This window comes from Ursus arctos, unplaced genomic scaffold (genome assembly GCF_023065955.2).
Source record: "Ursus arctos isolate Adak ecotype North America unplaced genomic scaffold, UrsArc2.0 scaffold_34, whole genome shotgun sequence".
Lineage (NCBI taxonomy): Eukaryota > Metazoa > Chordata > Mammalia > Carnivora > Ursidae > Ursus > Ursus arctos.
In genome coordinates this window covers 12,562,622-12,577,589 of record NW_026623030.1, presented here as the reverse complement: position 1 = coordinate 12,577,589, position 14,968 = coordinate 12,562,622, and the positions used below count along the sequence as shown (strand labels likewise).

General features: G+C 41.8%; 1 protein-coding gene across 8 annotated transcripts in view; it reads left to right on the top strand.

Annotated features, from left to right (window-relative positions):
* EIF4ENIF1 (eukaryotic translation initiation factor 4E nuclear import factor 1) overlaps positions 1-14,968 on the top strand; it is a 43,845-nt gene that overhangs the window by 7,083 nt on the left and 21,794 nt on the right. For all 8 annotated transcript variants that reach the window (XM_048221414.2, XM_026484871.4, XM_048221412.2 and 5 more), the window contains exons 3-6: positions 6,403-6,476; positions 9,067-9,194; positions 11,754-12,040; positions 12,318-12,519. In XM_048221414.2, the coding sequence (XP_048077371.1) occupies positions 6,403-6,476; positions 9,067-9,194; positions 11,754-12,040; positions 12,318-12,519 (691 nt within the window). The remainder of the gene's footprint in view (positions 1-6,402; positions 6,477-9,066; positions 9,195-11,753; positions 12,041-12,317; positions 12,520-14,968) is intronic.

Below are 14,968 nucleotides of genomic sequence, written 5' to 3'. Positions count from 1 at the left end.
GTCCAGATGGTGATTGTAGTGAATTTGTTTATAATTAGTTCCTTTTGGGTTCTTAGGACTCTGCAAAAGGGTAATCTCCCATTTCCTTCTGTAATACTCATATGGAAAGAGCATTCCCAGCTCAGAATGGGCACTTTCCAAGTATTTTGCATTTAGCCAAAGTTGAAGATTTTCTTTGAAAATATCCCAGATGGGTTCCTTTTCAGGAATATTGCTCTTAAGGGCTCTCGATGAGATGGCAAGTTCAAGAACATTTCCCTTGAGAGACTGGAGAACCATGGGGCCAGGGCCAAGAGTCCTCTGCATATGCTAGCTACTAAGCCTGGCACACAGGAAACGTTCTGTGGACAGCTATGAAAAGAGCAATTTTTGTATTCACTTAGCTCGTGGTTTCTCCCCTCCCCACTTATGTGGGGGACCTCTAGGCTGGGATACCATCTTATGTAACTTAAGACACTGGTGGAAGGTAACAGATTTAACTGTCTAAACCCCACGAAGAGGGCCTCTCATTGTCCCTAGATGTCCAGGTGGACTTTGAGCCACATTTTCAGAAACATCCACTTAAAAGCACTACTTCTTAACTTCTTTGGGGTCCATTGGAGATCTTTTGAAGGTATGAATACTCACTGCAGGAATTGCAGAAATGCACGGTTTTGCATGTGGTTTCCTTGGGGCCATGAAATTGGTTTAAGAATCCCCGCTTTCTGGGGCGCCTGGGTGGTGCGGTCGTTAAGCATCTGCCTTCGGCTCAGGGCGTGATCCTGGCGTTCCAGGATCGAGCCCCACATCAGGCTCCTCGTCTAGGAGCCTGCTTCTTCCTCTTCCATTCCCCCTGCTTGTGTTCCCTCTCTCGCTGGCTGTCTCTGTCAAATAAATAAATAAAATCTTTAAAAAAACAAACAAAAAAGAATCCCCGCTTTCAAGAACTGTAAGTCTCATTTTACCTAGATGTTTAAAGTTATTCCCAGCAGAACTGTTGTTTTGTTTTCCCATTTACCAGCCTGTTACCAAAGAAAATGGCTCTTCATCCTCTGTAGACAGGTGGGCTAGGTCTTAGCCATTGCACTTGGTCAGCAGAGCCGTTTGTGTTGCTGGCATCATTCATGCCCGTGTGTATAACTGGGTGCTTAGAATCCTGTCAAGTCATATAGTCAGTTTATTCACACTAAGTGTGTGTGTGTGTGTGTGTGTGTGTGTGTGTGTGTAGTATAAAGTCAACTGGAATAATATGGGAGGGAAAGTTAAAAGATTTTTAAGCAACCTGAGCAACTCGTATCTGAGGGCTGTTGGCATTAGTCTGTGATTAGGGCAGTAAGTCTGTAAGAAAAGAAAATATTAACCTCTGGTAACAACACCTTAGTTTGGTTTACTTAAAAATATTTTTTATTGAGATATAATTCACATACATAAAATTCATCCCTTTAAAAGTGTACTATTCATTGGTTTTCAGTAAATTCACAAAGTCGTACAAGCATCACTGTTATCTAATTCTTGAGTATTTTCATCACCCCATACAGAAACTCTGTACCCGTTAGCGGTCTCTCCCATTGTCCCCTTTCCCCAGCCCCTGATTACTCTTTGACTCCATGGATTTACCTGTTCTAAACATCGCATGTAAACAGAATCATACCGTATGTGGCCTTTTTTGTCTGGCTTCTTACACTTACCATTTTCAAGGTTTGTGTTATAGCATGTATCAGTACTTCATTCCTTTTTATTGCCGAATAATCCATTGTATGGGTTTACCACATTTTGTCTATTCATCAGTGATGGGCATACGGGGTTGTTTCCATTTTTTTGCTATTGTGAATAAGGCTGCTATGAGCAGTTGTTTACAAGTTGGACATTGTGTGGACATAATTTGTTCAGTTCCTCTTGGTAAATACCTAGGCATGGACTTGCTGGGTCACAGAGTAACCTGCTGAACTTTTGGAGAAACTGCCACTGTTTTCCACAGCAGCTGCACCGTTTTACATTCCTATCAGCAGTGCGCAGGGGTTCCAGTTGCTCCACATCCTTGCCAATACTGGTTATTTTCCCTTTTTTCTTTTCTAATAGCCATCCTAGTACATGTGAAGTGGCATCTCACTGTGGTTTTGACTTGCATTTCCTTAGTGACTAATGATTTTGAAGATCCATCATGTGCTTTTTGGCCATTTGTGTATCTTCTTTGGAGAAAAATCTATTGAAATCTGTTACCTGTTTGTAAATTGGGTTGTTTGCTGTCTTTGTTGTTAAATTGTACATGTTCTCTGCATATTCTGGACACTAGACCCTTACCAGATACATGATTTGTAAATATTTTTTCCCGTTCTGTATGTTGTCTTTCACCTGGATAATCATTTGAAGCACAAAGGTTCCTAAACTTTAAGAGTCCAGCATATCTGTTTTTTTCCTTTGGTTGCTTATGCTTTTTCACTATCCCAGCTAAGAAACGTTGCTTAATCTGAGGTCGTGAACTTTTTACACCTGCATTTTCTTCTAAGAGTTTTATAGTTACAACTCTTACGTCCAGGTCTTTGATACATTTTTAGCTCATTTTTGTATATGGTATAAAGTAGAAATAAACTTTATTTTTTAGAACACTGTGAGATTTGTAGAAAAACTGGGAACATAGTAGAGTTTTCTCTGTTGATATGTTAGTATGTAATATTTGTTACAATTAGCAATGTTGATACATTGATATTAACTAAAATCCATACTTTATTCACCTGTCCTTCGTTTTTTATCTAATGTCTTTTTCTGTTCCAGGATCCCATTTGGGATTCCACATTAAATAGAGTCATCATCTCTCCTTAGTCTCCCTATTTCCCTTTTTATAAGATTGTTACCTTTGTGAAAATATTTTTTTTTGATCCCCACAAATAGAACATTTGTTCCTCCTGCTTGTTTTGTGGGTATGTTAAAATGTTAATTTTTTTCCAGTTGGCTCCTAAATAAATAAGTAAAATCATTAGATTCAGCGAACAGGTGTAGTCGTAATAGAAGACACCTATCACCTGGGCTCCCTATTCTCTTTGGCAGTTACGTTTCAAACAAAGCCTTATTACATAGAAACTTGAGTATATTGAGAGTATACATATTTAAGTATAAAATATGTTGCTCTTGGTTTAATAGTATACTAGGGTTCTTAGTTTAATATTTGGATTTGAGGGTGGTGGGGTAAGGGATATGAAATAATCTTTGGGTTGCTTCTAATAGCAGAAAGTTGCTTTGCAGTATTTTTCCTGTAGTAATATGAATAAGTATTTCCTATATTATAAGGTCCTTCCTGTTTCTACTGGAATATGTTTTAAGTCTTCCTGTCCTCAGGATTTCTGTATTGTAGTATTTACTATCATTATAACTACTATTGGTCCATCCACCCTTCACCCACCACCAAACTGGTGTCACTCTGCATCCCTGACACGGTCTTTGCCCTGACGATGTCACTGGACTCCAGTCTTTACTGGTGATTTCTGGGTTGTAGGTCATTGTTTTGACAGTTTATTTCAGAATTTGGGGCAGTCTCTAGATATTTTCTTATACTTGGAATTCTGTTTATCTCAGACTTCTATATTTTTCTAGGTATTTCTTCCCAGTTAAAAAGACATAATTCATAAATCCTAAAAAATGCAAATGATGGGGCGCCTGGGTGGCTCAGTCAGTGAAGTGTCCGCCTTCCACTCAGATCATGATCCCAGCATCCTGGGATCGAGCCCCCACGTCAGGGTCCCTGCTGAGCCTGATTCTCCCTCTCCCTCCCACTCTTCCTGCTTGTGCTCTTGCACGTACTTGCTCACTCTTTCTGTCAAATAAATAAAAATTTTTAAAAAATGCAAATGATTGATGTGCTGGTTTTAAAACTAAAATGTCATCTGGTCCTAGGGCATTTGCTTTCGTGAAGAAAATATTTAGATGCTTCAGGTGTCTGAAGACACTGAGTGAACTCGTGGTATGCTTGTGTGCAGTGATTCCTATAGGCTGAGAGAGTAAATCTGTGTTTACCCCAAAATATGGGAAACAGTGATCAGAGAAGCAGCAAGCATTCTATTAGGAGGCCTGTCATGGGGCTATTGCTGAGGTCACGGCACAGTGGTATGTATGTACTTTTATGCAGAGCAGTTGTAGCATTTTATGCAGTGAAAGGTTGGGAATTGCCTTTTTTACTTTATTATGAACATGTCGAAATGTAACGAGGCAGTGGTTCTTCGTGTCTGTGCATGTGTACGAGCAGATGTGTGTATAGTGACGCGCGTGTGTACTGTATACGTGTGCATGTGTGATTGCACTTATTTCCTAGCTCTGCTGAAAGAACTGAGAAGCAGGTGAGGATATCTAGTTCCCAGACGTTGGTTTCTGATACCATTCCTCACTTAAAGGAACTTGGATTTCTCCAAGAAATGGCTGACATGAGGGCTAGAATAGGTACAAGATAAGACAGAAAGTGAGGAAGTGCTTTTTAAAAAATGATGGGCATGTCCAAAGGACACAGAACCAGCTTGAAGAGGCTCCCAACTTGAAGCCCCAAATACTTAAGGACATGAATGAATGGAATTCCAGACCACTGGAAAAACTAGGAATCTGTGAGTCCACGCCAATAACAGGTAAATACACGAGGGAAGAGGGAGGGTTTGTCTTTTCCCTCCCGGTGAAATGCCAGCCGCTGACTGGTAAATACAGAGAGAGGCCTAGAGTTGGGAAATCAAGATTGGTTTGGGCAAGATTCATCAATAGGTGCTAATAAGTTCAGGGGGGAATTTTGAGGAAGACCAGGGTATTTACAGTCTCCCCACAGATTGCATACTAATCGCAAGTGGGAAAGTAGCAACTGAACAGTAGAGAAACTGGAGAATACCCTGACCATGTGGTCAAAATCAGGATCGCTACTAAGGGGCAGATGGACACAACATTTCTAAGGTTAGTATTCTCTTCTGTGGATGCTTAGCCTCAGTGTAATCACGAGGAAACATTAGATAAACTTCAAATGAATAATGTTCTCTTGTGGGGGAGAGAGGAGTAGGCTGTATTCTTTAGAAATGTCAGTGTCCTGGGGCACCTGGGTGGCTTAGTCGTTAAGCGTCTGCCTTAGGCCCGTGGCATGATCCCGGGGTCCTGGGATCGAGCCCCGCATCAGGCTCCCTGTTCCGCTGGGATCCTGCTTCTTCCTCTCCCGCTCCCCCTGCTTGTGTTCCCTCTCTCACTAGCTGTGTGTCTCTCTGTCAAATAAATAAAATCTTAAAAAAAAAAAAGCGTCCTAAAAGAAGAAATCGTAGAGATGTTCCAGTTGTAGAAATGTCCCGAAGAAATATGACAGCCGATATCTGATGCTAGACTGTATCCTGCATTGGTGGCTAAAACAATATAAAGGACATTATTGGGTCATTTGAGAAATTGGAATCTGGGAGGGGTAGGTTAGGTAAGGGTATTCTTGAAACTGATTGTATAAAACTGGCAGCCCTTCTCAACCAGGTTCTGCAGAAAGTAAGCCCTTCCGCCCTCAGGCAGCTGACGCCCGTAATGGATTTGCTTCTCTTCTGTGCATCTACAGTGATAACTGGCCAAATATAATCCTGGGAAGAATGGAAAACTAGTCACTCACATTATTTTCTGTAGTGCTTAATTCTCGTGGAACTGGATAAGAGACCGAAAGAATATCCTCATTCCCAGGAAATAAGCACTGAAGTGTTTGAGGGTAAAGGACCATGACTCTGCAATTTACTCTTAAATGGTTTAAAAAACAAAAGGTATAGAGAACCCAAATGCTACAGGAAATGGGAGAAGATGTTAACAGGCAAATCAGAGAAATGGTAAATGGATGTTTTGGGTGCTTTGTTTTCTTGCAACTTCACATTTAAAAAATGTACCTGCTTGTAAATTGGCATCTAATGCATTTAAGAATATTAATTAACTGGAGGTTTTATTTAAGCCTGAAGTTGCCAGAGCTCAATGAGCATTCAGTGTTGTGGACTATAACTATATTATTGGATAGCAATCTGTGAGAGAATTGTGTTTCCGCAAGAAAACCGATCACTATGAAGTTATTTGCCAATTCTGCTTGAGCTTCCTCTTGTAAGAATCTTGAGCTAACTCCATTCCTTTCTGGAATAAGTCAAGGTATAAATAAATAACTGTGTGACATGCTTAAGATAGACAGTCCGGTCATTACTGAGAACAAATGTAAGGTGAAAATATGTGGCATGAGAAGTATTATTCAAAATCACCATTCGGGGGGCGCCTGGGTGGCACAGTCGTTAAGCGTCTGCCTTCGGCTCAGGGCGTGATCCCAGCATTCTGGGATCGAGCCTGCTTCTTCCTCTCCCACTCCCCCTGCTTGTGTTCCCTCTCTCACTGGCTGTCTCTGTCAAATAAATAAATAAAATCTTAAAAAAAAAAAAATCACCATTTGGTTTCTCTTTCTAGGAGGAGCTCTTGGATATAAAAGAACGCCCTCATTCCAAACAAAGGCCATCATGCCTCTCTGAAAAATATGACAGGTATGGGGGCAGGGGGAGGGATGTGCTCCTTCTAGTCAACTTCTTGTTATACCAAACTTGGTAATTTAAGAATTGTTTTGGAATTTTTTGGTAGAATGATGAGTGGGGAGATTTCAGGGATGACGACATTAGGCTTCAGCACAAATACATCACAGATAAACTGTGGACTAAGTAGCACCTTACTGCATTGTCTTCATCAGTTTTATTATTAATTTAAACTTTAAACTACTCAAAAAGCTGAGCTTCACGGGACTAAGGACGACTAAACCAATTTCCTTTCAACGAACTGATGATGAAACTAAAGTTAGAAAATGACTTGGTCAGAGGCACGTAGTCAGAAAGCAGGATTGAGATTTGAACACAGGAGTCCTCTCCGCGGTCTTTGCTGTCAGTGGTTGTTTTCGCACTGTGCTTTGGGGGTCCTTCGAGGGCCTGCCTTGCGAAGGGTGGTCAGGAGGACTCAGCCTTGTAGCACTGCTCCACCCCGCTCCCTGCCCCCAGCCCGAAGAACCATTCAGCTGTTTACATTAGCCCTCTTGCATCTTGGGCTCCTTCGTAAGAGGTAGAAGGCTTTAGTCTGAGAAGACTAGAGCTAAATTATGGTCTGAAAATCTTACCATAACCCTGCATTGCACTCGTTATGGCCACCTTAAGATTTTAGGGTCACTTCTTAAATGTCAAGGTAGATGGTTCAGATGGCCCACATTTTTAACCTATAAAGTATATTATGTTTAATTTCTTGGTTGAATAGGCCATACTGTTTTTATTTGTATATCTACTCTTAAGAAGGTTGCTAAGTCTCAATTCCTCACCACTTTCCCCTGATGAAGGTGGTACTTGAATAAAGGCTGTGCCAGTTGGTTAGGATTTTTTGATATGGCTCAGATAAGCTGTTTTTGTTTGTTTTTCATTAAAGCTGTCAATCTTTTTTATGCCTCAAGTTGAATTTTCATGTTAAAATGATTTCTTCTCAGCATAAAATTATCAGGATACACATACTTTTATTCTGAAGTGGAAACGTGCTAGTAATAGTAATAAAAATAAGAAAGAGGAAAGAGCTTCCCATCCTGGTATTTCGCATCTCAGAGTTAAAATTTGTTTGATTCTTGAGCTCCAAGTAACCCTCACAGCCGCACCAGAAGGTAGGTAATATCTCCTTTATTGTGAGGAGTTTGAGATTGAGAGGTTGACTCACTCATTGGAGAAACGTTCAGTTAGTACTGGCTGCGGTGTGGCAAATACCGTGTCAGGTGCTGTCAGAGATGCACTAATGGAGCACTGGTCCGTGGAAGGACGCGGTCAGGTACTCGAGAGTTTAGCATTACCGCCATTACAGGCATGAGGAGCAAGCGCAGAGTACCCTGCTGCTCAGGTTTAGCACAGCCTGGTCTGATCTGGGTGTTGGGAGTGAGGGGCCTAGCTTTTTAACTTGTCCAGGACGTCCCCGGTGGTGATGGCAAAACTAGAATTCCGTCCCAGATCATTGGACTCCAGGGCTTCTGCTCTGCACACTCTGCCACCTGCCACCTTCTCATTAGGGAGTAACAAAATGGAACCCAAGTCACACATTTTAGTTCTTAAGAGCCTTCTGTCTTGCCTGTGGGGGAAAAACTGAGACAGTATGCATAGAAATTCTGGAAACGTACATACGAGGCATTCCAGGAACTACTTCAAGGGAGAGTTTTTTCTCCGTCCCTTTTATTAATCTTCAGTCAGCTGGGTTTTTTCCTCATTCAACAAATGAATCAGTATTGGTGGAGCACCTTGGTTGCGTAGGATAGGCAGAGTTACTGTAATCCCTATGCACCCCAAGGTCTGCGTATGAGGTTTCAGTTTTCACACACAACACTGGTCTTCAAGTGACTATTGGTGTTCTATGGGGGAAAAAAAAAAGAAAAACCACAAAATGTTACTGAATTAATACAGATCTTCCCCAACATACAATGGGATATGTCCCAATAAACCCATCATAAGTTGAAAACCTTGTTAGTCGGAAATGCGTTTAATACACCTGGCCTACTGAACATCGTAGCTTCACCTAGCTATCTTAAAGGTGCTCAGAACACTTAGCCTACAGTTGGGCAAAATCATCTAACATGAAGCCTGTTTTATAACACCGTGTCAAATATCTCATGACCTAGTGAGTGCTGTATTGAAAGTAAAACGCGGAATGGTGTGGTTTACCCCGCGTTCACACCGGCTGAGCGGGAGCTGCGGCGGTGCAGTTTACCCCGCGTTCACACCAGCTGAGCGGGAACTGCGGCGGTGCTCACTGCCGACGTGCAGCGTCGCGGGAGGCTCTCGTAGCACGTATCGCTAGCCTGCAAAATGATCAGACAGTTCAAAGCACAGTTTCTACTGAATGTGTACCGCTGCAAAGTGCCACCCTCCTGAGTGAAACCACAGTAAGTCAGGGACCATCTGTAGCTGTTTGTTTTCATCTTAAAAGGGGTAACCATTCTGATGGCAACCATGAAGTTTTATATCAGAAAGGGTTTCCATAACTTACTACCTGAAGAAATTTAGAAATTAGACCACATATGTGGTCTGTGGGTGGAAGTGCTAACTGTTGGTACCCTTTGACTTGTAGTGATGGCGTCTGGGACCCTGAAAAGTGGCATGCCTCTCTCTACCCAGCTTCAGGGCGGAACTCACCAGTGGAAGGTCTGAAGAAAGAGTTGGATCCAGACCGGCCTTCCCTTGTGCGCAGGATCGTAGGTGAGCGGGTAAAAGTCGGGGCACCAGTTTTGGAGCAGCAAGTTTGTTTGCCACTGATTGAATTCTTAGCTGAGAGTTTTATGCATTCAGGGAAAATGTCATTATCAGGAAACTGGTTTATTAACTGGGTTTTCCCTGATTAGCAGAGAAAAAAAATCAGCTTTCCTATACAGCAGTGGCAAGTAGACTGCATTAGACTGTGTGCTTTTGGAATTAAAAGTACTGCTGTCTTTCGCTGATAGGGATCACTGAGTAAGATGTGATGGGGAGCATGGCAGTGAGCATAAAACTGCTGGAAACCAGTTACGCTTAGTCTCATCTCTGAAACTAGTCCTCAGATATAAATCCTTTCTGGCAATTCTTAATAGTGGATTATGGTCTGAATACAGGGTTTGAATATGATTTGAGACTGGACTAAAGTTTGGTTTTCCATACCTTTACTCTTTAAACCTGAAAAGATACTGAAAAGTGAAGTGGAGGGCTGGCAGTGGAGAAAGCTAGTGAAGGAACTTGTTGAAAGAGGGACTTCTTTGGAGAGAAGAGGAAAACCCATCATAAAACAAATGTGGAACTGGGCAAAGAAGATAGGGGTGACTCTAGTTTGAGATATAAGATCTTTTTACACAATCTTACAGTCCACTTAATGCAGTAACGTCCCTTGAACAGAGAATTTATTTTAGGAGACTCATTAAAGATGTGCGCAGAAACTTTATTAAATGATGAAAACTAGTAAGCAATTTAAATGTCCAGGGGTAGAAACGGGTTACATAAACTTTGGTACGTCCATATGTAGGAGTATTGAATTGTTCAGCTATAAATTGGAAACTCGTCCATACTGTGTCGTTTTTGGAAAACATGGAGACACCCCATGGAAATTCTGGAGAAGTACATACGTTTTAGGTACTGTTTCTGGTGAAAAGATTAAAGGAACATTTTCTCACTTGGACTTGGGTTTTCTGGTTTTTCTAGGAAGAATTTTTGTGTGGTAACATGTTTGATTTTCTCATATCTTTATTGAGATATAATTGACATAGACTGCATGTAAAGTGTACCATTTGATGTTTTGGCAGGTGTATACACTTGTGAAACCATTACCATGATCAAAGTAATAAGCATTTCCATCACCCCCAAAAGTTCCTGGTACCTGTGAGTCCCTCCTCATACTTCCCATCCCCCCTCGCCCCTCTCCCCCAAGCACTGATTTGCTTTCTGTCACTACGGATTAGTTTACATTTTCTAGAATTCCGTGTAGATGGAATCCTACAGCGTGCACTCTTTGGGTAGCTTCTTTCACTCAGAATGGTTGTTTTAAGATTCAGTCGTGATGTTGGGGGTATAAATAGTTCCTTTTTATTGCCTCGTAGTATTCCGTTGTATGAATTCACCACAGTGGATCCATTTATCTGTTGATGCACATTTGGGTTGTTTCCAGTTTCTATTAACCAAAACTATTACAACCATTCATGTACAAGTCTCTGTATAGGCATATGTTTTCTTTTCTCTCGAGTAAATACCTAAGAGTAGAATGGCTGGGTCCTCTAGTAAATGTATGTTTCGCATTTTGAGAAACCGCCAAGCTGTTTTCCAACATGGTTTTACCACTTTACATTTCCACCAGCAGCAAGAGTTCCACTTGTTCCACATCCTTGCACCTCTTTGAGATTTTAGCCAGTCTAGTAAGTGCGCAATGGTATCACGTTATGGTTTAATTTGCATTTCCCTAATGACTAATAATGTTGAGTATCTTTTCATATGTCTATTTGCTATCCATATATCCTCTTTAGTATCTGTTCAAAGCATTTGTCCATTTTCTAATCAGATTGTGTTTTAATTTTGAAGAGTTTTTGTATGTACCTGATACAGGTCCGTCCTTTATCAGATACACACTTAGAAATGTTTTTCCCGTCTGTGGCTTTTTTTTTTTTTTTTTTTTTTTTTTTTTTTGCACTCTTAGAGCAGTATCTTTCAAAGAGCAGAAGTTTTCAGTTTCAATCAAGCCCAGTTTGTCATTTTACCATTTTTTTAAATGGATTACGCTCATGGTGTCGTGTCTAAGAAAACTCTGCTTAACCCAGTGTCACAAAGATTTCCTTTTATATTTTTTTCTGGAAGTTTTATATCATTTAGATCTATGATCCATTTGTGTTTTGTGTGTGGTATGAGTTATCAATTCAAATTCAGTTTTTTGCATATGGTTACCTGTTAAATACCATTTGTTGAAGAAACACGTCAACTTTTTAAGTAGTTACTTTTTCAAATACTGACACCTACTGTAGTTTATTAATGACAAAATAGTTTCTAGTAGTTACATAGGTAAGACCTTTGTCAAAAATAAGGGACTATGGAGACTAATCATGGAAAATCATTATGAAGTACATTTATCGCTCCAAGGAGAAAAAGCAAAAGAGTCTTATTTAAATATGTAAGGTACATGTCACTCTGTAGCTGTTTCAGTGGTGACTCTTTTCTGGCACCTCACCACCACTAGTGGACATACCACTGAGAAAGGGGAAGTACTCTGTTGATCTGCTTATCTTTCTCTTTCTGGCGTTTTTCCAGATCCACGAGAGCGTGTGAAAGAAGATGACTTAGATGTTGTTCTCAGCCCACAGAGACGAAGCTTTGGAGGGGGCTGCCATGTGACGGCTGCTGTTAGTTCCCGGCACTCAGGAAGCCCATTGGAAAAAGACGGTGATGGGCTTCGCCTGCTTGGCGGACGAAGGATTGGCAGTGGGAGGATAATCTCTGCTCGGACCTTTGAGAAGGATCATCGTCTTAGTGATAAGGAGCTGCGGGACTTGAGAGACCGAGATCGAGAGAGGGACTATAAGGACAAGCGGTTCAGGGTTTGTCTTCTAGATCCTTTGGCCCTCCATGTGCTTAGGGACTTGACATGCACTTCATTTATGCCAGGTTATTTTCGGATGCTGGATGAACACGGCCCATTCTTCAGCCAGATAGAAAGGAACAGAGTGTGTGCGGGGGGCGGGGCGGGGCTTCAAGTCTGCAGCATCGTATCGTCATTGCACTGTTGAGCACTACCTAATTCATCAAGACCTTGACTGAGATAGAAATGCCTTAACTAGAACCTTATTTTTTATCTTGCATTGTTTGCTTTTCCAGAGGGAGTTTGGCGACAGTAAGCGCGTCTTTGGTGAGCGAAGAAGAAATGATTCCTACACAGAAGAAGAACCAGAATGGTTCTCAGCTGGACCCACGAGTCAGTCTGAGACCATTGAGCTGACTGGCTTTGATGATAAGATACTGGAAGAAGATCATAAGGGGAGAAAAAGAACAAGGCGACGGACAGCCTCTGTGAAGGAAGGTAAGCAAAAGCTTTGAGAGGGGAGGTCACTGTTTTAATATGAGATGTGCTTATAAGTAGCTTAATTATGCATTTGAGAACAACTGCACCAGTTGCCAGCAAGTGGCAAGTTTCTAATGTTGCAGCCTGATTTTGAAGCTGCTTCCTAAGTATGAATTACTAGGTGTATATTATACTCTGTCCTCAACTTGTTCTGCCTGTGGTGCTAGACAGAGAAGTCTCACATTACCCTATGGGAGCACTGTGTACACAGAAGGGTCCCTAGAGATGAAAACATGGCGGAAGTCGTGAAGGAGCCTCATTTATTGAGCACTAGGCACAGTGGTAAGCGTTTTGTCTGTACGATCCCACTTCTAACAACCCTGTGAGGTCGCTGCTTTTATGGATGAGCAAATGGAGACACAGGAGACTCGAGGGACTTGTCTGTGGATGCTGAGGAAGTAAGTAGTGAAGTTGGGTGAACAAGTCCTTTTGTCCTTCAGAGCCCACCTTCGTCACCAATGGTGTTAGACCTTCCTAAAGGAGTTGTTTGTGACTTAGCTTCTCCCAGACTCAGTTAGCTATGAGACGAGGTGAGGTATCTCCGTTGCTAAGCTGAAGACGCCGGAGCTAATGTGGGAGAGGTGCGTGGTGCAGAGTTGGGGGCCCATTAGTTGTTTTCAGGGCAGTAGCCTGGCTCCAGGGTGGCCAGTCCTGGACTGGTGATCCTGAGAATTGGCAGTGAAGAGCCAGGCTGGCTAGCCTGGGTTCGAGTATTGGGGCTGCTGCTTACAAAAAGATTATCCATCTTTGATAAAACTCTTGAGGTGGGCCTGTTTCTTTGTAAGGTGAAGACAGTGCCTACTCCATAACTGAAGGGTTACTTTTAGCATTAAAGATCGAATGAGAACATCAGAGCTCAGCCTCTTGTGGGCACTTTTTTTTTTTTTTTCTTGTGGGCACTTCTTGAGTAAGTTCTGGTTCTCTTCAGCTTCCAGGTTTAATTGGAAAACACCATTTGGCAGATATTAGTTAACAAAAGTAGAAAGCTATTTTAATACGTTAAGTGTTTAGTGGCACCTTAATATTTTGAGGCTAAGATATATTTAAGCAGAAAATGAGCTAGTGGAAATTATTTCAGGGAAAGAAAAGGGAGAAATCACTTGTGCTTTTTTTGTAATATTTTTAAGATACAATAGATATTATCTTTATGCTGCTACACATTGTTCCCTGGGGTGATGGAGGAAATCGATGGGTAACTGGGGAGATGTTGCTCTTAAATAGCCTTTGAGACATGCCCTTGTGTCATTTTCAGGCTAAAGCAGCACCAGCCAAGTGTGGTCTTTTCACACAATGATAAAGATAAGGCTTCTGGTGAAAAAAAGCACATGTTTTTCTTAACTGAGGTGCAGTCTGAATTTTACCCATTCTTGTATCAACAAGTGGGTGAGCCACAGGGAGTTGAGAGTATCACCTCCTTACCTTATAGATACAAAGAGAGGCCTGGAAATGGGACAACCTGAGACCCTGTACATGGATTTCATGGCAGAGCCTCGAGTGGAATCCAGGCGTCCTAGCTCACTCACCCCAGTAGTTAATTGCAGAAGGTCCCCAGGCTGTCCTAGCTACTGTATTTAGGATAAACAGGTACCCTGAATTCCATCTTGGCTGCAAGAATGAAAGGGGAGGGCTGGTGAGTGCCTTTTAGTCCATTTTCGTATCTATATTCTAGTTTTCCACAAATTTTTTTTATGGGGGGGGGAGTTGGTGAGGGGCAGAGTGAGAGACAGAAACTCAAGCAGACTCCCCGCTGAGCATGGAGCCCAACTCAGGGATCAGTCTCACAACCCCAAGATCATGACCTGAGCCGAAATCAAAGAGTCAGACGCTTCACCTGCTGAGCCACCCAGGCGCCCCTCCACAGAATTTTTTTACATAGCGGTTCTGTGCAGGTACATCCTAGTGCTGGGAATGTGGCAGTGAACAAGACAAACCTATTCCTTGCCTGTTTGAGTTTTAAGACCGATGTGTAATGAGCACTCACTCTACACAGGGCCCAGTGCTAGATAATATATAAATGGTAATAATTGAAGTAATTTGAATATGCATTACACCTGTAACCAGAAAAAATTTAGATGTTAGAAATGGCTAAAACCCTCCATTGATAGGAAAGAACATTTTAGGAGCTCCTGGGTGGCTCAGTCAGTTAAGCATCCGACTCTTGATTTCAGGGTTGTGAGATCAAGCCCTGTTTTGGCCTCCATGCTAGGGCATGGAGCCTGCTTAAGATTCTCTCTCCCTCTGCCCTTCTCTGCACAGCCCACATGCTCTCTCTAAAAAACAAACAAAAATTTTAATTTGCATTCTCTAATGAAGGCATATGATCCTTTTATCCATGTGATAAAACCTCCCCCTAGTTCTCTTTCCTAGGTCTCTGCCTTATGAGTCTATCATAATGGCCAGTTGCGTT